Raw genomic sequence first — 24,174 nt, 5'->3', positions numbered from 1 at the left:
TGGAGAGAAAGAATTGTCAGTAATAGTTAAGGTCGGTTTTATTTAGCAGATACCTTTGTTCTATCAAATATTTATTTTCCCTGCTCTGTTTTTATTCCTTTTTATACCTTTTGTTTTTATTATTATTAAAAGGTTATTACCACATAGCGTCTCTTCTCCCCAAATATGCTGCATGTACATCATATTGAGTTATAGGGGGAAATTGGAGGTTTCTGCGTATTGGTTTCATTTCAGATCGTTTCAACCTATTTGTTGGTATGGATTGTTAGAAATAAGAATTTTCTTATTATATATGTATATTTATATTTTTTTAATGCCTCCATGTAACATAATGTCATTCATTTTCCATTTACTCACACAATTAATCAAATTTAGCAGAGAAGTTTTTTGGGGATTTTTTGCAAGGATTCTCTCTGCTGTTCCTGTGAATCTGACCTACAGGTGTCGACTCTGGATCCCAATCCCCAGCAGCGTTCCCACAAACCGCCGCGTCACATTTGACTCCTGCTCTGCAGCAGAGGTGAAACCCATGAGCAGAGAAGTGTGAACCGGTCTCGCACAGCTCTCCGGCCACCTCGGTAATGCAAGAAAAATAGACTATCTGATGTTAGGAAAAATATCCAAAGTGGAGACGGAACGTTAAAAAGTTTAAAAACCAACATTTCTAAAATGACTTAGCTGGAGCTGGTTTAGTTAAAAAAAAATGTTATTTGTCCTGTGTTGGAGAGTGTGTTAGGTGACACCAAACTTATATCTAGATAACAATCATTACAACAAATTCTAGCTCTTTAGTCTTTGGTTGATTGAAGGTTTTAAGCTTTTACAAATTGGATCAGACAGTCAGTTTTATTTATTTTTCTGCGTTCATTTTAAAGATTTATTTTATTACTGTATATTTTGTGGGACGAACATCTTTCATTCTATTTGTTTCAAATGATAAACTTTTAACTGAATATTATTTCCCGCTGTAAACCTTTTCTGCAGAGTGTTCCCCAGCTGTCAGCTTTTCATCTTGCCCTCCCAGGCTGATGATAGAGAGGATCGGTCTTCTCTTAATCCACATTAAGCTCTGACAGTGTTTACTCACATGTAATGAGCGAATAATCAGCACGGCGGTGCTAACCCTTTCATCACCGACCCTTTCAGGGCCGGAGAGTTTATTAGCTCTTCTGTGATGAAAGGCCCGAGTGGGCATATTAGGCTTTGTGTTGGGGTCTTGCCGGCCGCATATCAGATGAGCTGCATGTATGTGGCAAACCAAACACTCGGGCCTAATTCTCCTGCCTGCCATGAAGCTTCTCTATGAATATTAAAGCCCTCTCTGTTGGCTCTAGCAGGTAATTAGGGCTGTAGGTGAGATAGAGGGGGAGAGAGCAGGGAGGATCTTATATCTAAGTCTAGACTTAGCGGTGCCATGGACCTCTCTGTGTTTGCTCAGCCACATTAACAAAGGCACACTAAATAAACTAGATAGCTCTGGTCTGCTTCAGTGCTTTACACCATGAGAGGGAATTACCGTAATGTTTCTGGAGGGGCTTGTGTCTCTGGTAATGTTGCATTATCCCATGTTTAAGGTGTTTAAGTTCCAGTAACATTCATATATGTATAGCGTCTCTGTGGCATACTAGTATTTTGCCTGTGACATTTATAGCATGCATAATCTGCTGTAGAATTATTGTTTTCTGTTTTTAAATGTGTCACCTCTGCTGGATATTGGAGAGTATTATTGATATACACACAAACCTTTCACAGACAGTCTTGCAAAAAAAACAACCATGAATGTGGTTGTTTAATACAGTTTATTTTCAACCAGCTGCATTATGGGGTACTTTTCAATTTATTTAATAAAATGCAAAGTATTTGTTGTCTTTATGTGTTTTTGGGAACTTTATCCATCTTAAGTTAAAACAAATTGTAAAGTCTTCTTAAGCTTATTTCTCCAACAAAGACACGTTGTCATGTCTAAGTAGGAAAAATCACAGGTGTAAATGATAGAATCAATGAGGTTTGATTTTCATTGAGCTGCCTCAGTTCAGGGAGCCATCGTTTATGTCATCAGCAACACTTGTGAGTTTTCCTGCCACAGTGTGTCAGGTCAGAATGTCTTCTGTGGAACAGACCCATTCTAAGGCTGAGTTTAAGGGGAAATGTTAATAAAATGATGCACAGGACCTCTGGAATGTTTGGATATATATATATATTTTTTTCATTTTTTTACATTATTTACAGTAAAGATGATGACAGGAGGCATTGAGGGAGGGAGACCGCTAAGAAAAGATACACTTTATTGTCTTATCTTGATGGTAGCTGGATGGAATCAAGCTGAGCTTTGTGGCGATGTGTCTCCACTGTCAGGCCCCTTGAATATTTGATATTTGACATTATTTGGGGTTTGATTTATCTTGCTGTAGCTTTAATGAAGAGTTGCACTGCAACAAGCTGATAAAAAATATGTACTTTGTTGAGACAAAGTGGTGAACCGAAGCACAGTTTTTAAGGGGCCCATATAAACCATGAAACATGTTTGGCTTGATAGAATTATTCTTCCTGTTCCCCACTGGTTATTAAGAGATCCCTTCCAACATTGATTTCCATATTAATGATGAAATCCACAGTCTTCATTTAGTGCAGATAGATAACATGAGGCTTCAGCAGTCTGAGGTAATCAAATAAAGCAGAGTAACAACCTCTATGGTGTGAAATTCCCTCTCTGTGTTTCCTTGCTGAGCTGCAGTGGAAGTGTGCTAACAAAAAGAGGGCATTTTGTGTGGAAGGAGGACTGTGGGTTTCCCCCCAAATATCAGTAACATTGGAAGCAAGAGATCTTTACATAACCAGTATGAACAGGAGGAAGGAGCCGTGTGAATGCTGTGTTTGTTTTTCTGTCAGTGGGAGTTATGAGGTTAAATGATTCCCTTCCTCTAAGTTGTACTATAATCGATAGTGTTACCTTTTATTGTAATATATTAACCGTCTCTGATGATCTGCAAGTGCAAAGAAAAAACACTTGAGAAAACCTTTTTTGTCTTGTTACAGTTGCATTCTACAGTCATATTCTGTCCAATATTCACTTTCTTTCCTCTTTGTTTTTTTGGTCTTTACCTGAGTGAAATATATTGGTTCTTTAGCTGCTAAACTCTCCACTATGTCCATCTGCTCTTCTCTTACAATGTCTGTCTGCTGTTTGCTACTAAGCAGGTTATTTTTAGAGCTTTTCACTTTAAAAAAGCTGCCTGCTGTGTCCAAAAATGATGCCATGAGAGCGATGAGAGAGAACCAATTTAGTAAAGCAGCAGGCTTGACAGATAAACGATGAGTTAAAAAGCTGTGTAGAGTGGACAGGGACCTGCAGATTGTGGTGATAATTCTCTGTAGGCTCTATGGGTAGAAAACGACCCCTTTCAAATTGTCATTACATAAACAAAGAAATATATAAATCATCGCGCCTTTAAAAACCCATTCTCTTTAATACACCTGACAAAACAAAGGATATATGACCTTTGTAGTGACGACTGTAACATAATTATAATAGATAAATAAAAAAACATTTGATAGGGAGGCTGGCAGTTTTATGATATTCGTATATTTCCGTCACTGAGGTGCCAGTGTGCCTTCATGACCAGTAGAGGGCGCTCTGTAGCACTCTTCCCTGGGCCCGGTCCTGCCTTACATTCAGCCACCAGGTGAAATGAACTGCATCATGGGAACCAGTCTTTCGAATGATGACATTGACACGCATGACATTTAAATATTTTATTATAAATAGTGGTATAAAGAAATATAAAAATAGTTGTTAGACATATCAATATTTACACGGAGCATTTCACAGGACAAAATAAATAAAGTTGTAGAATAGCATATATATTTCAAATAAATTACTTGTTTCACAGTGAGGCAGTAAAGACAGAGAAGTAGTTTGTGTCTGTTGTTGGATGACGATGACGAGTGTTTAACCCCAATACTCTCTGGGAACCAACGGCATGCAGAAGTCTTTGCCATACATCTGGAAAAAGAAAAACAACAGGAAGTTTGATTAGCATATTATACTTTGATTAAAAAAAGATGCAAAAAGTGTGATTTGTATATGTAGAGATTCATAGTTAATGTTAAACCTTCACATACCTGACAGCAGGGCTGAGTTGCCTGAGGGGACTGCAGGATGCTGTCCATGCTTGTGTCTCCCATTGGAGCTTCGATGTACTGCACGCTGTACTGATCCGCTCCAAAACCACAGCTCCCAGAGTGCAGCAGTGTGCCCTGGTTGTGGCACTGGGCCTGATACAGGCTCTGGTTCAGGCTCTGGTCTTGCAGCTGGGCCTCCTGTCCTCCCATGGGGCCGTGCTGGAAGTAGCTGAGGATGTCAGGAGAGGAGGCATCGCTGGCCGAGGTGTCTCCTTGTTCCTTCCTCTGGAACAGCGCCTCCTCGCTGAGGCCCAGCTGGTCAGACAGGTAGGAGATGTAGCCGATGGTGAGCCGGAGGGTCTCTATCTTGGTCAGGGTTTGTCCGGCGGGGGCCACCGAGGGTGGGAGGTAGGACCGGAGGTGATGCAGGGCCTTGGTCAGATCCCGCATCCTCATCTTCTCCTTCTCGCTGGCGCTCTCCCTCTGCTTGCTGCGCATCCGGCTGGCTCGGCCCGACTTCCTGCCACGTCGGGACAGGGAGCAGGGCGAGGACTCGAGGGTCTGGGTATATCCGGTCCTGGCCGCCTTGGGAGTGGACTGTTGCAGCTGCTGGTAGGATGAAGGAGAGAGGCTTGAGTCCATGGAGGGGACGGGGGAGAGGGTCTCCGAGGAGGAGATGCTAGAGAAGTCCGAGTCGGAGCACCACTGGTACTGCAGGCCGTAGTTGAGCAGAGGGGCCGAGGAGGTATCCATGTTGTGCAGAGTGGGACTCTGTGGTCTTACTGGAGAGACTGGGAGGCTGTGAGTGCCGCTCAGCTCTGTTACACTGGTTTATAAGTCCAGGCCAGGCCTCTGAGGTGTGAAGTGACACCTCTGCAGATTCTCACAAACCATCACTGTCTCTACAGCAGAGGCCGCTGCCCCTGAACACACACACACCCACACACAGACACACACACACACACACACACACACACACACACACACACACACACACACACACACACACACACACACACACACACACACTCCCTCTCTGGGACCTTGTCTCAGTACCTCTCCCTCTCCTCCATGTCTGGGAAAATCCAGCTACAGGAGTGGAAGTGTGAATTTTGACTCCTGCTCAAAACAATAAACAGTTTTTGCTTTTTGGGCTTTTTTTGTCCCTGCGGCAACCCCAATGTATTTTGCACATGTTTAAGGGATGGGGTTTGTTTTGAATGATCCCATTTCTCCCGCATTCACTTTTCAACACCGAAACCAAAGACTTTGGTCAGCTATTTGGACAGTATGACGAAGCCTTACGTAGTATTTTACCTGCCATTACGCTGAGTTAATAGTAACATAATCTTATCATATCCTATATTAGCACATGATGATATTCCAGTATTGTTTCCAACCAAATATAAACATCACTTGGCTTTGCACACGTGTCTCCAATAAAATCCTGTGATTAAAAACTCAATAGGGATTTCAGAGTGATTACCACCAAATACATAAAGGTCTACAGAAGCAATGCATACAAATCCAAGGATCAAGCACATAATCTCAGGATCTAAATATGGGGAACGAACCTGTACAAGAAAATGTATTTCGACATTTATCTGATGTTTAGATTAAAATGTTACATATACAAACAAATACTGTAATACATTTATGAAACTATATTAGAATATGAAGTATTGTTTTTCTAAAATAAAATTATCTTCAGTCTAACTCGACCGACTAACAATTAAATTCTTATGCTTTCATATTAATAAATAATAATGATAATCTAATAATGTGTTACAAATGATATTATAGCACTCTGAAAAGGGATCATTTTGCATTATGAGTACTTTACTTTTGATACTTTTGGGACATTTAGCATTGAAAATACTTTTTTAAAGTACTTTTTTGGATGGTACTTTGTAAAAGTACTGCTACTTTTACTTAATAAAACAGTCTCAGTAATTCCTCCGCCAGTGAAAATATGCACTGAAGCTCGAAAGACAGATATAGTAAATACAGTATGTGAGTGACCTGTGGTTAACTAACTGTGCTATAAACTACTGTAGATATTTGCCTGAATGAGTTTTCTTTCACTGTTTTCCTCTCTTGAGAGCAAAATACTTCTGGAACTTCATGGAAATGAGTGGTGCTGGGGTTAAGGAGTGTGTTATCATGGAAATGTATCAGAAGTCAGGAGGGTTCTCATTGTTTTCGGTTGAAACTCTCTTCTCTCGCAATCATCCTCCACACCTCAGCCGACCTTGAACCTGACATGTGTGTGTTCTGTCCTTCGCTTTATATCCCAGGACTTCTCACCAGCGTGATTGTTTTATAGTCACGGCAAGTCAAGCTGACATTGCTGATCCTTCTTATTTTTATCTAGAATTTGGAAGTGCAGCTTCCTCTGCTGGTGCTGCTGCTGTTGTATGTGTTTCTCAATAGGCATCTATGTCCTACAAGGCTAACATTTAAAATGTAAATACATCTAATGAAGCATAATGACCTGTATCATGCAGTTAAAGCGGAGGTGTGATGGTTTCACACTGTTGGGAACTGATGAGTCTAGAGGCGTCGCTTCACACCTCAGCTGTGAGAACTGGGAATGCTGGGAAATACTGCTAACCTCTCTCTGTCCCCTCTTTTTCCCTCTTTTTCTCCAGGCTTTGGTGACAGCATCAGAATTATTTGGGAAGATTGATGCTTTTTTAATTCAGAAATAGTGAACAGTGCAATTTCGGAGCACAGGAACTAAGCACATTGTGATAATTTGACGTGGAAGGTATGGAACTTTGTTGTTTGGTTGGTCAAACTAGAACGGAAGTTCAATCTATGTTGCTTTTTAAATTGTCGTAACATCATCATTTTTATTGCTTCAGTTTTAATGAAACACCAGCACGTTTTTGGTTGGCTCGGTATAAAAGCTTTACCGTCTGGTCAGCAGCAATGCAGATGACAAAAAAATATATATTTTATATATATATTAAGTATCTTTTAATATACAAAAAGATGAAACACAAAACTCTGCTAAATGAAGATTATTGTGGTGTTAATAGAGGGTGTCCTTCAGCTTGGAGCCCATTCGAGTTCCTTTTCCTAGAACACTGAAGCCCTGAAATTATTATTTTGTATTTGATAGAAAAATTAAGTTGAACCAGTGTAAGGGGAGGTGTAAAATATGACTGAATCAATATAAGATTAAATATATACCACCACGAGAACAATTGGAAGATGAACGCTGTGTCATGCTGAGGGCAGCGTGAACCGAGGTTGAACCCGCACTGCGACCCTGCCAGTCCCTCCCACCCCCACTGACCAAGGTGAGGCTGTGGGAGCCTGGCTGGGAGTTTGGCACCTCTGGGTAAAGGCACACCCACAGCAGGCTCTGAGGCTGGGCCGCCTGCCACCTGTCTGGGCCCTCCTGAGTCCATCAACCCCACCACGACCTCCAGTGCGCTCCCTCGGCTTGGAATAAAATCAAATGACACAACATCAATTTGATGATTTCTGCGGGGACATCGGGTTGGCGCCACGGCAAACAGCAGAGACAACGAGAGCACGACCACAGAGGAATAATCTGTTGGAACAGGCTGCTTCAGTTAACGCTGCAGTCAGACGTCAAGACAGCAAGATGGTTCCAGATTTTATAATAAGGCTACTTGAATGCAAATGGACTCATACAGGACACAAGGGCTCACTGTATGAGTTGATATAAAAGTTTTCTGAATCAAAAACTATGGCCTTCACCTCCACTAAAATTAACATTATGACATTATTATCAAACACCAATTGAGGGACTATATTTTTGAAATAATGAGCAAAGATGAGGCATTATGGACTTTAAGATCCCAAAACAATCAAATCAACAAAAAGTTGATCTGTTTCTTGCTCTAACTCATACTCTTGATAAAGTGCATTATAAGAAAGATAAAAACTTATGAAGAAAAATAAAGACAATGAATATAACTGTGTACGAACAGGGACTGCGTCACATTTGGCACTGTCAAATTTAAGTAAATTGTGACGAGTTTTATCTTAAACTTGTGTGGTCATATTAGGTCTGCTAAAAGCTTCAGTGTATGTGTGTGTGTGTGTGTGTGTGTGTGTGTGTGTGTGTGTGTGTGTGTGTGTGTGTGTGTGTGTGTGTGTGTGTGTGTGTGTGTGTCAGTGAGTGAGGTGGCATGTGAGGGGGATACATTCTGCACCTTAGGTGTGAAACATAGCTGGAGCTGGAGGGGTCAGCCAGGGGTGGACAGTAAATTTCCTCTAATTGTAAGAGAGTGACATTGGCAGAACATAACAAAATTCAAAAGAGCAACTTTAGATAAATAATTGAAATAAACAAAATGATTGTAACAGCAAATAGTAAGCAGGAGCTGAGTGTGTTACTTTGTGGATATGTTGATAATATTATATTATTCTGGACCACCTAGAATGCTAAAAATCCAAATTTAAGATATGTTAAAAGCCGAATCTCACCCAGGTCATATGATTTACTAAAAGTAATTTTATTCCTGGATCAAATTCAATCATTAGTTCCACTGTTTGCTGTCCTCTTGTTTGACATCCAGGTAGACCTGGTGGTTGGATCAGCAGAGTGTCCTTCACACCTCAGCCAGAGTAAACACATCCTCCTACTACCGGCACTTGCTCACACTTCTGTGCTGCCATGTTTTTACAAGCCCTCCTCGCCTCACCCCCCACTACACACAGCTGCCACTGACATGGGAACAGTTATATTCAGCTTGTGTCAGCACAAGAATGAGCGATAATAAATTACTAAATACAATTCAATTTTGAAAAAAAGGTCTTACATCACAGAAAAAAACTAAGATTTCAGTGTTGCTCTGTCGGTGTAAATATTTAAAAATACGCTGAGAATATTTAAAATAAAACAGTTTTATTTTAAATATTAGAAAATAAAACCTCACTTGACCGCTGGACCGTTTGTGTTTATTTGCCCCAAACAGTAATGTACAACCTGTGCGGAGTTAGCTGTGAGCTAGCTAGCAACAGACTCACAGACCGTAACTGTGGGAGTGTGCCTTTGTGTGTTTTTGTGCTCACCTCAGCGTCTCACTGAACCCAAAAATCACCATTTCCTGTCTGTTATTTATTTCAAGTTGACACATTTTCAACATCCTAGCTGTTTCCATTTTTTTTTACATCCTTGCGGCTAAGCTAAGCTAACGGGGTAGTAGCTCTATACTTAACACAGACAATGTGAATTGGGTATCAATCTTCTCATTTACCTTTAGTAATTCCCTAAACAGTTAAGTAACCTATTTCTTAAAGTCTTTTCTGAAAATCTCTTACATGCATAAAAGTGTGACTTGTTTCAATTACTAACCAGAAAACAGGAACATAAGCCCTCAGCTTTATTCAAGTCATGACGGAGCTACTATCTTACAACAAATATACACAGGTCTACAGTATGTACAACAACAAATATATTATTGGTGGTCAGACTATTGTGTAAATTCACAGACATGTGGATAACAACCACACACACACACCTCAGTCATGCCAACCAAAAAAAAAAGTAACATGCTCCTTAGAAATCTTGACACATGTTGTCAGAAATGCAGCATAACAGTACTTCATCAGAACAGGAAAATGAGAGCATCATATCAAAACATGTTATATCACAGTTTTGTATCATTCTCGTATTTTTTTTTTTTAGAAAAAAGACGAAATAATAGATCAATAAACAAACAGAACAATTCCGTACACGTTGTCATGGCAAGATGTGACAGATAAGACTGACTCTACGTTATTATCACCACTTACAGTACACAGCGCTACAGTTAAGAACAGACACAACGTCTCAGTCGAGGACAAGACGGAAAACAGGAGGAGAATCCAGTCGGCTGTTTGGGGTTGGATTTGGATACCGGAGGTGATTCAATAAAAATAAAATAAACTCCTACATTTAATAAAATGGTCAATCCAGGTTTATGTCTAGAGAGATCAAACCAAGCAATATGTGCACTAATGAAGACTACACACCACAGGACAGTGCAGAATAAATAAAGAATGGGTGAACAGAAGAGGTGTTTTCTCCGAATAACTACACCAGCAGTAATATTGCTGTTGAGCCTCGGCATCAATACACCGGGATTTAAATCCAATTCAATTTATTACTATAAGTCCACTCTCTTTTCTTTTTTTTTTCTCCAGCAGGGAATGAAATCAAAGCACAACATGGTAACATGAACTACATCACCTTTCAAGTACAGACATATTTTCATCTCATATTCATTTTTCTTTTACACAAACAAAAGAAAACAAATGTTGCTAAACTGTGTGTGTGCGTGTGTGTGTAAAGGATGGTTCAGTAAATGATAAAAAGGAAATGACAAACACTAGTTTTTTATGATGTGACAGAACTGCTGGGCAGCCTGAGGAGCTCACAGAGGGAATAGAAAGCAGCCACAGGTTCACGTAGGCAACCAGACCGTTTTTTCAAACATTTTTAATCATAACTCAGAAACACAGTTAGCACAGCATGGACGTTCTTCCTTGTCTTTCCTTTTAAGTTTAAGCTGATACTCTCCCAAAAAACTTTCCCCGTAGCAACACAGTGGTCGAAGTCCGGATGCTGCAGGAGTTTGGCTGTTCAGGAGAGGATTTTCTCCCGGGTTTCAGGCAGCTTGAGAGCCACCAGACCTCCGCAGACAAGGGCGATGAAGGCCAGGAAGATGGGGATGATCTTAGTGATGCCGATGAAGGCTGCAAAGATGAAGCTGGCAAGGATGGTGGCAAACTTACAGATCCCATTCAGGATACCGAACGCTGTCCCTCTGCAGAGTCACAAAGACAGATGAAGATTACGTGACCGGCATTGAATTGAATTTTGTTTTGACAGTGCAAGTCATTTATTTATTGGTGAATGAATTGTAGGGTGTAAATGGGTGTGGTCCGGCTCCACTGCTCAGATCAAAGCTTTAATTCTAAGCTGGGAGGCTGAATTGTCCTGAACCTTTTGGTGCTATTTGGACCATACTTTTTAGGACAGAGGTTAAATTGGCATGTAGCTTTTAATAAAAAAGGAAACAGGCTTATAATGATTATTGATTTTAATTTAAAAAATGGCCTCCTTAGCAGATCAGTTGTAATTAGTAAACTAGTGTTAGCTTATTAGTTGATGCTAACTCTCTGTGTTGGATTAAACTCACCTCCACCTGCCTTTTGTGTTTTGGTATCTTTTAACAACGCCCAGTTTGCTTACTGTAAAACAACATAGTTGTACAGGCAGGAGTCTTAATTGTTCATGTATTTGACTAACATTACCTCCATGTTAGTTAAAGGGCTTGTGTTGCTGGAGGACAGAGCTCCAAAAATTAGCTTTAACTGTGATATAATACCATCATGGCTCCCTCATGGATGTTTTAGTCCTTACACAACGCCGTAGAAAAGATTGGTTAGCAAATGACGAGCTGCTATGCTTTGAAAGTAACACTATATCAACACTGTAGGCAGTAAGCTATCTTGGCATCCTAATGTGGCAATTTACATTATAACAGATAAACAAACTTTTTCTTGTGCTTTGGTTTGGAAATACACTCTCGCCAAATGCTTTAGATATCAATTATGTCTCTCACAACATTAGCGGTGGCCATTTTATGTATACCATTGCCATTGCTGTTTTTTAGTGTGCTAACTTCCATGTTCCAACCTAAAACAATTTGTAGCAAGTTGCAGAATCTCTGAGGTGAGGTATTGCATGAACGATTAAAAGAGCAGTGGAGTAGTAGAAAAGCACATAGCTATCGCTAGATGAGTAAAAACTTTATTCAGCTAATTTCTTTAACTAGGAATTTGCAATCTAGCGATCAGCTGGCTGATTCCGACATTCTTTAGTGCTTCATTGGCTACAGTAAATGAGGGAAAAAAGCGGGCTGGGTTTGACTGTCCCTCGGCCTAACTCCCAGCCACTCCAGAGACGGATGACTTGTTTGCTAGGTAGCGTGCTCCGTCTCTGGAGCTGTGTCCTATCTCTTCCCGGCGAGAATGCAACAACACCTAACAGTTCCACTGACGTGTGTTGTCACCCTAACTACTAGTCAATGTCTGTTCTACTCCGAATACTTTTTCATATGGGTGAGGGGTTTAGCGAACAGCTATTGGAACAAACTTTTCAGAGAAGGGGTAGAGATGAACAGTGGTATGGTAGAGAGGGATAGCTGGACTGTACCTTTTAGAGGAGGGGTAGAGTTCCACAGATATGACCTCTAATCCGTTCCAGGCCGCCACGCTGGTGCCATAGAAGAGACATTGCCAACATATTACAGCTCCTTGACTGAAACTTAGCAGCAACAGGAAAGTGCAGGCAGACGACGCCAACATAGAACCACCTAGAAAGACAGATGGACGATGACAAAACAGGTTTGAGCAAAACAACACTTAATCTCATCTGTCCGGGGTTACTGTACTAACACTGTTACACTTTCTGCTGATCTCACCTATTATCCTTATTCTTCCTATTTTGTCCATGAACAGTGCTGAGATGATGTTGCCAGGCAACACAGCCAAACTGCCCAGGAAGGTGACCATGTAGATGACGATGTCGTTCTCCTCCTGGAAGTTCAGATGGCAGCCCTTTTTCGGATGGAGGAAGGTGGTGTTCTCCATTCGACAGTCTTTGAACTTCTCGTGCCAGAGGTCTGGAGAGAGCAGAGGGATTACATTAGGCTGTAAAGGGAAGTTTTCTCATCTTGGTGCTTTAGAATGAACATACTGTAAAGTGTTAATGCTTTGACTGAGATGACTGTTTTAGGGAGGCATGAATGTTTTAATATTTTACACCACTAATTAAATGAGTTTATTGAGCCCTAGACTTTAAGGAGCCAGCAGTGTAAAAGCTCTCCACATTTTTTTTATTACAATCCATTAATTTTGATGATACCTGTGTTATAGAAGATGGTGTTTTTGATGGTGCAATTCTCAAAGAAGGTGTTGGTTGACTTGACATCCTCAAAGTAGCAGTTTTCAAACAGAGAATCCTCGAACTTGACAGACCTTATCTCAATGTTCGCAAACCTAAATGAAAGGAGATGAACCTCATTAAGCAGCAGTTTAAACAATATTATGAGTATATATATATATATTTTCACAGTATATGTGAGGGGCAGTGTGGAGGAACGTACTTGTCATGGATGTACTCTCCCTCGCGGTGGATCTGGTTTACCAGAGAGAAGTTGAAGTGGAAACGTTCGACCCGTTCTCGGTGAAACACTTTGACCTTGGACTCGTACTCTTCATACTGCATGTATTTGATCATGTCCGGAAACCACACTCCCAGCCCGTGGTAGCTGATACACAGAAACATACAAACCTGAGCACATATAAACTCTATGATCTGCATAGCTAAATATTATCACAGGGGGTAAATGAGAAAACATGTTGGGTTTTTTTCTGTGATTTGGGCCTTTAACATTAACAGTGACATTTCTTCTTAAGTTTGAGAATATTCATTTTATAAAATATGGATTGTTTTAGCCTCAAATCTCAACTTGGGTGTACAGGTTGAATAGAGTTGTTGCTACCTGAAAGCCAAGCAGAACCAGACAATAACCAGGAAGAGGCCTTGCAGTCTGAGCTCTGGGGCTGATAGGGACATGATGTTAGCCATCACCTAAAAGAGGGACAGACAGAAAGATAATTAAGATGCACATGGTAAGGTCTGTGGAAAAACAACTGCGATGTTACTTTTTATTCTGTTCTATATCAGTTGTTTAAGTGAAATAGTGATCCACAGACCTGTTGCAGCATGGTCATGTGTCTGACGGTCCAGCGCTGGAAGGCCGTCCCGGTGTCACTCTGGATCTCTATGAACTCGTCCTCCTGGGTTTGTGGTGTCTTAATGTTGGTCGCCTTCACAAAAAGAGAGGAGTTTGGTCATATTAAAAACAATAACGTCATCTTCATTTCCCGGTTGCGTCTCAAAAGATTGGGCAAAACAGTACTCACAGTGAACACTTTCTCTGGCTCCCCCTTGGCCTTCCAGTTGGTGTCGTGAACTCGTCGCAGGATCATCCACGCCTCATCATGTCGGGCACTCTGGGGGAAAAAAACATACACATACAAACGCATCAATGAATGTCCACATCTCGAGGGCGTTCTGTGAAACCTCTCAGGGTTTTACAGCACGTTTATTTCCCAGATGCAGCTGAGCAACAACGTTCCCATGAAGTCTGCCTCTTATCAGATTGGGGGGGGGCGTGATAATATGGCAAGTGTGTGATATGAACATGTTGGAGCGTCCCCGCTGTAACATACAAACACAATACCACATGTGGTTAAGGGGCTGACAATGAACCCGGGTGAGAAAGCAACGTGGGTGGTGCTCTAGTGGCGCCTTAGCAGCCTTTTGCTACCTTTGCACAGCAGTGGGATGTTGCAGTGGTGGCTGATGATGACTCATCATTCTTAGTCAATCACAGCTTGATGTTTAATACTGAACAATAACATTATGAATCTTAACAATCTTAATCCATCCCGTATAAGCAATGCAGATAAATGTGTCTTTTTATGATTTGCAGACAATAAAACCACATATTTTAATCTTGTTTCTACTGGCGACATTTGATCTGACCTCCAGGAGGAAACGGGGCTCTCCGGCATGAAGACGACTCCGACGAGTGCAGCCAGCGCAGGGAAGAGGCACACCAGAATGAATAACCTCCAACTTTGGATCTGGAACTCTGTGCCGATAGCAAAGCCCCAGCCTGGAAAACCATCCGGTAAAACGCATGTTATATTAAAAACACCCTTTGTTTATACAAAATCCATTTTATGCAGCGATAAATCCATTTTGCACGAGTTGTTTGCATTTGAAACATTTATTGTATTTAAAAATAGTTTCAGGTGTGAGTCCCTTATAATTATTTCCTGATGGTGGCAACATTATTACTATTTTAACATGAATTATTCGTATTTATTTTCCGGGGAAAAGATGAGGCTTAAGCACAACAATTAATTTAGCCCCATCCTTTTTGTTCGTGGCGACTGAGAAGAAAAAAAAATTACACATGCCAAACAATTAAACGCACCTCCAGTGAATTCATCTCTGTCTTAAATAAGGTTGATGTGCAGTATGTTTGCGTGACTTCATGTGAGTCTCATACATGTGTTTGTGTCTGGTTATGTTGAGTCAGCGCGTGCGTTCGTTACCATAGTGAGGGATGATTCCCCAGGCAGTGAAGGAGGCGTACAGGCCTCCCAGCATCCAGAACATGCAGAGCCAGCTCAGATGCTCCCCCCGTTTATCCATCTGCAGGAACTCGGCGTAGTAGGTGTACACTATCGGGATGGAGCCGCCGATTCTGGGGGAGGAATCGCAAGCCGTCTGAGAAAATAATCGTACTCAATAAAAACGTTTAAGTTTGTCCATCATTCTCTGAGGTTTCGGAGGATAATTAGCTGGGATACCTGGCATTTCTGTCAGTGATTGTGAGCTCATTTGTTCTGATGACTTTACTGCAAGTATCTTTTTTAAACAGGTTGGTTCACCCAAATTACACAAAACACACTTACTACTGATATGTAGCTATGAAGATACTTTTGGTTTTATCTGTACAGGCTTTGAGACATCTGTTTCTGACTCCAACCCAATACATTGGAGGAGGATGGAATTACATTTTTAATGCTCAAAACGTTCAATATTACATTTCAAAGACTCAACAGCAATGTGTTTTTGAGCCCTTCTGTGGTGCTGAGAGCAGTTTCCGTTGTGACTACTTTCTGCTGGAGAAATTTATCCTATGCAAACTGCAATTTGGGTAAACTGACTCATTATGCGCAAATAAATAACCGATCGTAAATATTTATGACTTGAGAGTAAATGTTCACAAAAACAGTTTATGTTGCAAATGTGCTCAGAATATGCACACACAGCTTTATTGTCAGGTTAACACACTTTACATTTTTCAATGTAGCATTTATTGCAATGAAAACCTACAAGTTAATATTAAATAATTCTGGAGAGTCTGTTTGTTGTGAGCTAATGAATAATTACTGGTGACTTTGATCAGAGGGCACTCAGTGTTCAAAATAAAATAAAATAATAACTTTATAATTAGCTTAAAAAGACATGAAACAACTGAAAAAAAGCATTAATGACACAGCATGTTTAACATCAAGACAATCATGGGGTTTCTCTTGACTAACATGGGGCTCATTATCACAGTGTATCAGCAACAGAAGAACGCTTTATTCTGGTGAACTTAGCTTAGCAAAACAGCTAAAATGTCAATATGTCAGGTCTGGGTCCACTCAAAACGCAATCATTATCAATAGAAATGTGTCGGGAAAAAAAAGTTTCACCCCAAGGTGATGGTGTCAGCAGGAAGTCAGCGATAAAACGCAAATTAAAAACAAGCAAAGGGCATTGTTCACTTGTTTTAATTGGTGTAAGAAAGAAATGCTCTAATGGAGTAAACAAACAGACATCTCCTGCCGCATACAATGTAAATGTCTTTTATTAACGAGAATATAAACTGACGATTGTATCAACTGGTGTTCCTGAATTACGTCCTCTGTCTACCTCAGACTGTCCTCAAAGGGCCCCCTGTTTGGTTTAAATGAAGTGCTTCCCATCACCCATCTCACTTAAATGTCAGGTGTCTTACTTCTGAACAAACGCCTTTAAATAAAAACACAGGGGTTCACTTTTCCTGCCACCCCTCCAAAAAAAGTTCTATTTTTTTCCACTAAAAACATTAATGACCATAAAGGTCAGTTATTATATAGAGCCAGTCGAGGCGTCTAACGTTCAGGTAAATGTGAATGTGAACATCCAATCAAAAGTAAACTTGTCTCACCCAAAGCCGGAGCAGAAGCGGAAGAAGAGGAAGAAGCCGTAGCTCTGAGCGAAGCAGGACAGGAAGGAGAAGACCAGGTCGATGGTCAGGACGTAGATCAGACACTTCCTCCTCCCCATCTTGTCGCACAGGCCCCCCCACACCAGCGCCCCCACCATCATGGCCACGTACACCAGCAGACCTGCGAAAGCACACACAAACACACAACCCTGTTTGAACTTTACACTTAAAGGTCAAGATACATGTTTGACTCCCTTAAGGGTAACACACAGTGCGGGCTCTGCATTAATACTGTATGTATTTGCACACATATACAAACACAGAAACATTGCTGGGAGGAATAACTGTGGTAGATCCGGAGTAGTCCTGATCTCCACAAGGGGGCTCCCTTCACCCTTTAATGAACACAGTGCAACAGAGAAATCATCACACTTTTCACTTTTATTTTTTATTTTAAAGTCAGACATTTTATTGTTACTTTGATTATACGCTTTACCGACTGCACCGCCGATTGGAGATAACACTGATTGCTTCCTTTTTTACGTCTCTAGGGAGAGTATTATGCTGTAACCTAGAACCTGAGCCGTCCTCCTCACCGTGTTGTTTAACCCTCCAGACCCAAACCTCCTGCCTGCTCTGTGTTTTACTACACACAGCCCTAATTACAGTGGGACTAAGCAGCTTAACGGCACGTGGAGACGTAGTGTGCACCTTCCCCCTGTGGATTACGAGGCTATCCGAGTGCTCCAGCGCTTCCACACGCCACGCTGCACATCCCTAAATCATTCAACAGGAGACTTCTGCTGAAGGCACCGGGAGACGAAGAGTCAGGGCTAACATGTCACCCAATATCTTGGTTAAGTTGTTGCTTGAGGCAATGTGTATGCCTTAGGTACTCAGTTGGACAGGGTCGGAGGAATGGCCTTGTGATTAGACAGTCTGTCCTTCAGGTGGAGGCCCAGGATCAAGCCCTGCAGCAACAAGCTACAATTTGTCTGCTTAAGTGTCCTTGAGCACAACGGAGACACTGAATACCTGGTGGCAAAGAACAATTTTCCCTTTTTGCACTGTAAGTGCACTTTTTTTGCACTGTAAGTGCACTTAGCACATCTAGATGAAGAGGCAGTTATTCCACTCTGGAGGAAAAAAAACTGCAGACACCTGCAGAGCATGCATTTTACAAAGCATAATAACATAACATAACATAATTCAACAGACGAGGCTTTCCAGTATGCAGATGACTTTGTTATAACAAATTAAACTAATTACTGATGTTGCAGCATTAGCTCCGTTTTCTACAATTAAAACTTTAGTTCAATCATCACATACTTACACTTCAATGTCTTGCTCAAGGACACTTTGACATGCAGAACCAGGGAATGAACCTTTACCTTGTGATTAAAGGACAACCCTCTCGACCCACTGACCCCACAGTATATTGTGGAACTTAAGTCTGAGTTTTATCAATGCTGAACAATGGACATCCAGTAGCTTTTTCCCTTAATGGCTTGCTAACAGTGAAAAGCCTTAAAGTAATAATCTGCTACATTTACACATTATGTCAGTTCTGCTTTTCCCAGATTGACTGAAAGCAGGATTGATTGAATTTGTATCCAGTGAATGAAAGTTACAATTATCTGAAGCATCTGTTCTTAAATTCAGAATTAGCCTATATAACATACCAGGTTGCACCGCACAAACTACTTCTTATATAGAGAGTTTTTATAGCTGGTAGTATTTACAGCCTGTCATGGTCCTAGGGTTATTTGTAGTTTGTTTCCTGTTTTATTTTGATAGATTCACCTTTCGTGTCCTATCTGTTTTTACTTCCTGCCTTTGTGATCCTGCTCTCAGTGTGTATTCAGTCGGTTTTCCCTGTTTCATTGTCAGTCCGTCGTTCCTCCTATTGGGTAGTGCTTCTCTCCTTTTTTTTCTCCCTTTGTGAGCTTCTAGTTTATTTCTAGTGACTGACCTTTGTGGATTTGCTTCGCTGTTATCTGCCTGCTGGACCAGCTGCATTTTTTGGCCTCTGTAGGCTTTCCTGTTAATAAATCACTGACATCATCCGAGTGCTTCCTCTACTTTCTGCATTTCCGCCAGGCGGCAACCTCATGGTCTGAGAAGTGAAGCAAATGCGGACGTGCCTAAAACCTGCATTCATTCTAATGGCCGTTAGGGGGCAACTCCTCTGGTTGCAAAAATAAGTCGGTTTGTATTAAAGCATATGAAAAAACGACCTTACTTCTCACTTGGTTTATTAATAGTTTTAAGTCTTCTTCAAGACAGCATGATGTTCATTTAGTAAATGATGGTCCTATTTAGAAAAGTAGACCATAAAGCACAGTATGCTTTAGGGCCCTGTCAAACACAAGATACCCACCTCCTAAAGTGTAGGCGGTGGGTATCTTGTGTTTGACAGGTGGCTACCACAGCGTTGTCCTGTCTGGGTGTTGTCTGTGTTTGTCTTAAATCTTTAACCCTTTCACAGTGTGTTTTGGGTTCATGGAAGTCAATTGTCACCTTCTTGGTCCCCTAAAATGTCTAATTCAGTGTTCTGTTGTACTTAGCGCCGCCCTCTCATTTCACTTCTGGTTGCAAAAAGCCAAGGTGGAGGCGGCCAAAAACAAAAATAGCAATGGCCAAAATGCCAAACTCAAGGTTTTATAACGGCAGTCCACAAATCAATGGATGGCGTCACGCTCATGTTTACTTCTTAAATACAGTGTATGATAACCGCTTGTGACTTAGTCAGGTGTAGCTGTTGCCCTACGCAACGTTAGCTTGATAATATATACGTTTAGGAGTAAAGGAGGTAACCTAATGGGAAACATATTTGCCCTGACACTTGATCAGAAGTCTGTTTTTGAAAGATTTTAACACAACATATATTACAAAAAATGATGCCAATAAGATTAGACTAACCTCTCAAATGATGTTGGTTTAGTCAGCATAATCTGATATTACCCACTCACTCTTAACTACATGACTACTAACTCCAAACAGATATATCTCCATGCACTAATAAACAAAACAAAGTAATTCTTACATTCATAAAACATTGTCAGCTAAATCCCCAAAAATCGATACGCTCACGAAAACTGTTGTTTTTCTAAGTTACAGCCCTGGAAAGCGAAGTGCTTTCTGTTAAGATCTGGTTGCTTTTCATTAGATAGCACTTATGATTTCATAGCAATATATTTACACATTCCTTAAATTTTAATCATAAAACCAAATTTAGTTTAAGGAAGAACTTTTCACGCAATGAATATTGACAAGATGGCGCAGTTTAAGAGATCATTTGCATGTGTGTGCTGAATCTGTCATTGTGTAAACGGACAAAGAAAATCTCCAAAAGTTGATCAAAAGGAAAAATAATTAACATCTTGTTTGGTTGACAAGTGAATTATTCAATTAATGCTAATCACCAAATGTATTCTACATTATCCCTTGAATAGCAGCGGGGAGGCATCATAAAAGATCTATTTAAATGCATCTCCAGTTCTATTACAAATATGCATTAGCTGCATTGCAAGTTTAACAATTTCTTTGAGATAACAGGTGAAATATCTGCAACCACATAAAGTCTGAGATTTAAAACCTTTCCCTTCTTTGTCTCCAGCATTGTGTCTCCCGCTATTAGCCTCTTGTGTATACACTTTATGGATTAAACTATAAAACCACCATTCAGGGCGAGTGCACCGTCTATCCTCCTCTTTTCAACAAACGTTTGCGAGTCTTATCTGCTATCCAAGACTAAGGTTAAGATTAAGTATGTTTCTGCTCCGGTGGGTTTGGTGAACAGAGCAGGAGCGAGAATCGAAAAAAAAATCTACTTCATATTCTCAGCTGATAATCGGCGCTCCCCTCCCGCTCTGCACAAACAGACGCTGTGATTTCATTTTCGCCGGGGCCCTCCTCCCGCTGCAGCAGCCTGTCAGAGGCCTGAAGCGTATCTGACAGCTTTGCACCGGGCGCTGCAGGCCGCCAGGCTCTCTGACTGCTGCAACATGCTCCATATTAGCCTGGGAACACACACTGAATACAATCACCTCCGGGTTCCTCATCAATCTCTTGCAATGCTTCCTCCCAGGAGCCTGTTGTTAAGACGAAATGAGCTATGCGCAATCTGCCACACTGCCTGGCTGCACGCGAGGCCTGGGAAAGAAGTTGAAGGGCTTTAATTTGCAGTTTGGTTGTCTGCACAGAAAGTGAGGAACAGACGCTTTCAAGGTACATTTCCCAGTAAGTTGGTTCTTTGCTGCATACTAATTTTTGTAAAAAAAAATTGCCGTGTTTACTGTTGGCGCACAATATTTGGGAACAAATGAAGCCTGCAGGCAACTTAAAGAAAGGAAACTCTATCCTTAATACACAGTACATTCAACTTTCAAAGTAGCAAGTACAATAAGCATGTGGTGTCGTGATCCTCAAGTCAACTTTCGGACTTTAGGGACTAATGCCAAGGCTCATCCGGTGATTCAATCTGGCTCACACTGGACCTGTACTCTTATGAGGACACACATTGTTGCCTATTTTCTTAGTTTTTTGCATTTGCTTAGCCAAGCTTTTTTCTCCATAATTAGTCCCAGCGCCTGGGGGATATTTCTGTCTGTGGTCTGCAACCATGTGCCATCAAGAGCCAAACATATGCGGGATTTGTCTCAGCCAAGCACAACAGCAGATCATTTCGCTGATGGGGTTCCTCTTCTCTGGGTAAAATTTGGAACCCTTCAACAGATCATTATAATTAGATCAACCTGTAATTAGCTGGTTTGGAGAAATCTGTTTGCTAAACTATTTTTTTAGCCATGCTAGCTAGCTGCATGGATAACATTTTGAAAAATTATGTCAGCACCTTTTAAATGGATTGCTGTGAAACTGGGTACAGACATTTATGGTTCAAAGATGGTGAATCCTATCAACTCTGGCGATCTCCTGGCATTTCCTGTTCGGCCACCAAATGTGTGGCTTTGCGTGCAGTGTCTTGACAACAATTTCGTAGATTACTATCCACTTTGATAAACCCATTAATGCTTCCCTCAGGATGAATTGTCATAGCTTGGAAGACACTATCATTGAGTCAAAACTTTAATTTCTCAAATACTTTGGTTTGTAAAAAAATACCTGCATAACAAATTACATTCTCATCAGCCTCAGGTGTGCTTTGTGTTTATTGCTAATTAGAAACTGTAAGCATGCTAACACGCTAAACTAAGATGATGAATATGGTAAACAATATACCTGCTAAACATCATCATGTTAGCATTGTGAACATGTCAGCATGCTTATGTTAGCATTTAGCATTCTTGCTTAATTTTTTTGACCTATTCTATCCAAAGAAACCAAATTGGTGGAAATTGTTCATAGTGTTACAAAATGTATATGTGTTTGTTTTCTAAATATGGTTACGTCACTTTAAATAAAAAAAACTAAATCTAGGTTTATGTACGTCTTCACCACACACACTCAGCAGAAACTCACTTTTCCACGTTCCCTCCCTCTGCCATCACTTACCCAGCAATCCCTTGTTGGAGTTGGACATGCACATGTCCTTCTCAGCACTGGGCAGGACGAAGCCCACCACGAAGCCGTCCACTCCGTCGGCCATCAGTGCCAGGCCCAGCACGATGAACAGCATCCACTGGAAGCGCCCGTGTCCGCAGTCCTCCATGATGGTCTCGTACTGCTCTGGCAGGTTTTCCTCCTCATCTTCCTGCTGGACAGCCTGGCGGGCTTTCCTCCTGGCCTCCATCCGAGCTGCCCGCCTCGCCTCCTTGATCTCGTCGGGGTGGGGAACGCCTTGGTACTCCCCCTCGTACATCTGCTCGTCATCGTCCGCGCCCTCCGTGGCGTCGCTACGAGCGTCCTCATCCTGCGGAGGGTAGTCTGCCTGGTAGGGGTAGCCATCTTGACCTCCACCATCCTGGGTGTAGGTGTACTCCCCACCTTCTGTCACCTGCTGGCTCACGTTGTTGTGATAGGGGTCATCCATGGTTCTTGCTGGGTGCAAGTGGAACAGGACTGACTTTGCCTTGTATCCGTCGTACTCTAAGGAAGCTCAAGTTGTCAGCTATAATGGCATAATCCTCCCAAGGAGCTGTGAGTTGCTCTCGGTGTTTGCTGCAGGTATTCTGTGCGATCTTCTGAGAAGTCTTGGTCTCAAAGTTAGTTAAGACCTCAACGGCTGGGTTGAAAGACTTTTACCTTCGTTGACTTGCACAGTGCTGCATGCTGAACCTAAAACACAATGCAGACCAAACATAGCAAATTATCTGTCAGTAGGACGGCATAGAAGAATGAACTTGTAGGGCAGACACATCGCCATGAAACAGTCCCCTTTGGGACGGCTTGTGACCTGCCGAGTCAAGTCCCAATTACAATCTCAAAGGACTTTACAACATTTATATCGAGGGAAACATTAGGAGTACATCATGACCTTTGACTCTCTTTGACAAAGTCCTTGAGAACCTAGAGAAAATATAGAGGTAGCAATGTGATTTGTCATGTAATCATAGAAGGTCAAGACATTTCTTGGATTTTAATTTCATTTCCACAGTTTAGTTAACTGTTTTGTTTAGATTCCTTTTACTTTGCTTTAATTTCCTATCCTGTCAATCTAATTAATGTTTTGTTAATTATTAATGCTTTTAAAAGACTTAAAGTCATAAATAAATACAGGTTATTATTCTAGTGAGAAATTATAAGTGTAATTTGGCAGGAAAGAGCAGTTCAGGACTCCCAGTCTCCCTTGCAGGCTGCATGTCCTTCCACACAACCAGATAATCTCATTGTCTCTCTCTATGCTCAGATTCTGTGACGCCATTTTGATCCATCACATAGCGCTGCTGCAAAGATGATACATTCAGATCTGTCTTGATTTTAATAGTGACCAGAGGCCCGGGGGACCAATAGGATGACAGTTCAACAAATTATTTTGTATTTTAGGGAACGTTGGCTGTCACATGCTTTACTGTCATGATTCGGTGACTTGCACAGTGCACATATTCTTACAAATCCAACATCTGTCAGCCTGAGGCTTGGTCCTCTGTATTTTAATAGATAAAAAGATGTATAACGTATAATGTTTTGTGACAGCCAACCAAACTGCATTGCAAAATGTAGAGCTCACAATTAATGAGAATTTAGTCACTTTGTGAAACTATAAAGTAACACAAACCTTGATTCCCTTAGTTTTAGTATTTTTACTTGTCCTGCAACTACAACTACATTCACCAGTGTA

The 24,174-nt window shown here is 41.2% G+C and overlaps 2 protein-coding genes across 2 annotated transcripts; both read right to left on the bottom strand.

Annotated features, from left to right (window-relative positions):
- Positions 1 to 3,949: 3,949 nt before the first annotated feature.
- mespba (mesoderm posterior ba) lies at positions 3,950 to 4,875 on the bottom strand. The gene is made up of 2 exons (XM_054617660.1): positions 4,123 to 4,875; positions 3,950 to 4,003 (listed from the first exon to the last, which is right to left on the bottom strand). Exons 1-2 carry the CDS (start codon positions 4,873 to 4,875, stop codon positions 3,950 to 3,952), a joined length of 807 nt encoding a protein of 268 aa, XP_054473635.1.
- A 5,854-nt stretch (positions 4,876 to 10,729) lies between these two features.
- Positions 10,730 to 22,926, bottom strand: sv2ba (synaptic vesicle glycoprotein 2Ba). The gene is given in 13 exon segments (XM_054615873.1): positions 10,730 to 10,913; positions 12,308 to 12,467; positions 12,576 to 12,776; positions 13,019 to 13,152; positions 13,260 to 13,424; positions 13,659 to 13,747; positions 13,873 to 13,986; positions 14,083 to 14,172; positions 14,708 to 14,727; positions 14,730 to 14,840; positions 15,286 to 15,437; positions 16,935 to 17,115; positions 22,449 to 22,926. Coding segments are annotated over 13 exon segments (2,079 nt in total).
- Positions 22,927 to 24,174: the final 1,248 nt, after the last annotated feature.

Source organism: Anoplopoma fimbria, chromosome 2, assembly GCF_027596085.1.
Source record: "Anoplopoma fimbria isolate UVic2021 breed Golden Eagle Sablefish chromosome 2, Afim_UVic_2022, whole genome shotgun sequence".
NCBI classification, from domain to species: Eukaryota; Metazoa; Chordata; class Actinopteri; order Perciformes; family Anoplopomatidae; genus Anoplopoma; species Anoplopoma fimbria.
The sequence above is the reverse complement of the archived record's forward strand: the minus strand, read 5'-3'. Positions and strand labels throughout refer to the sequence as shown.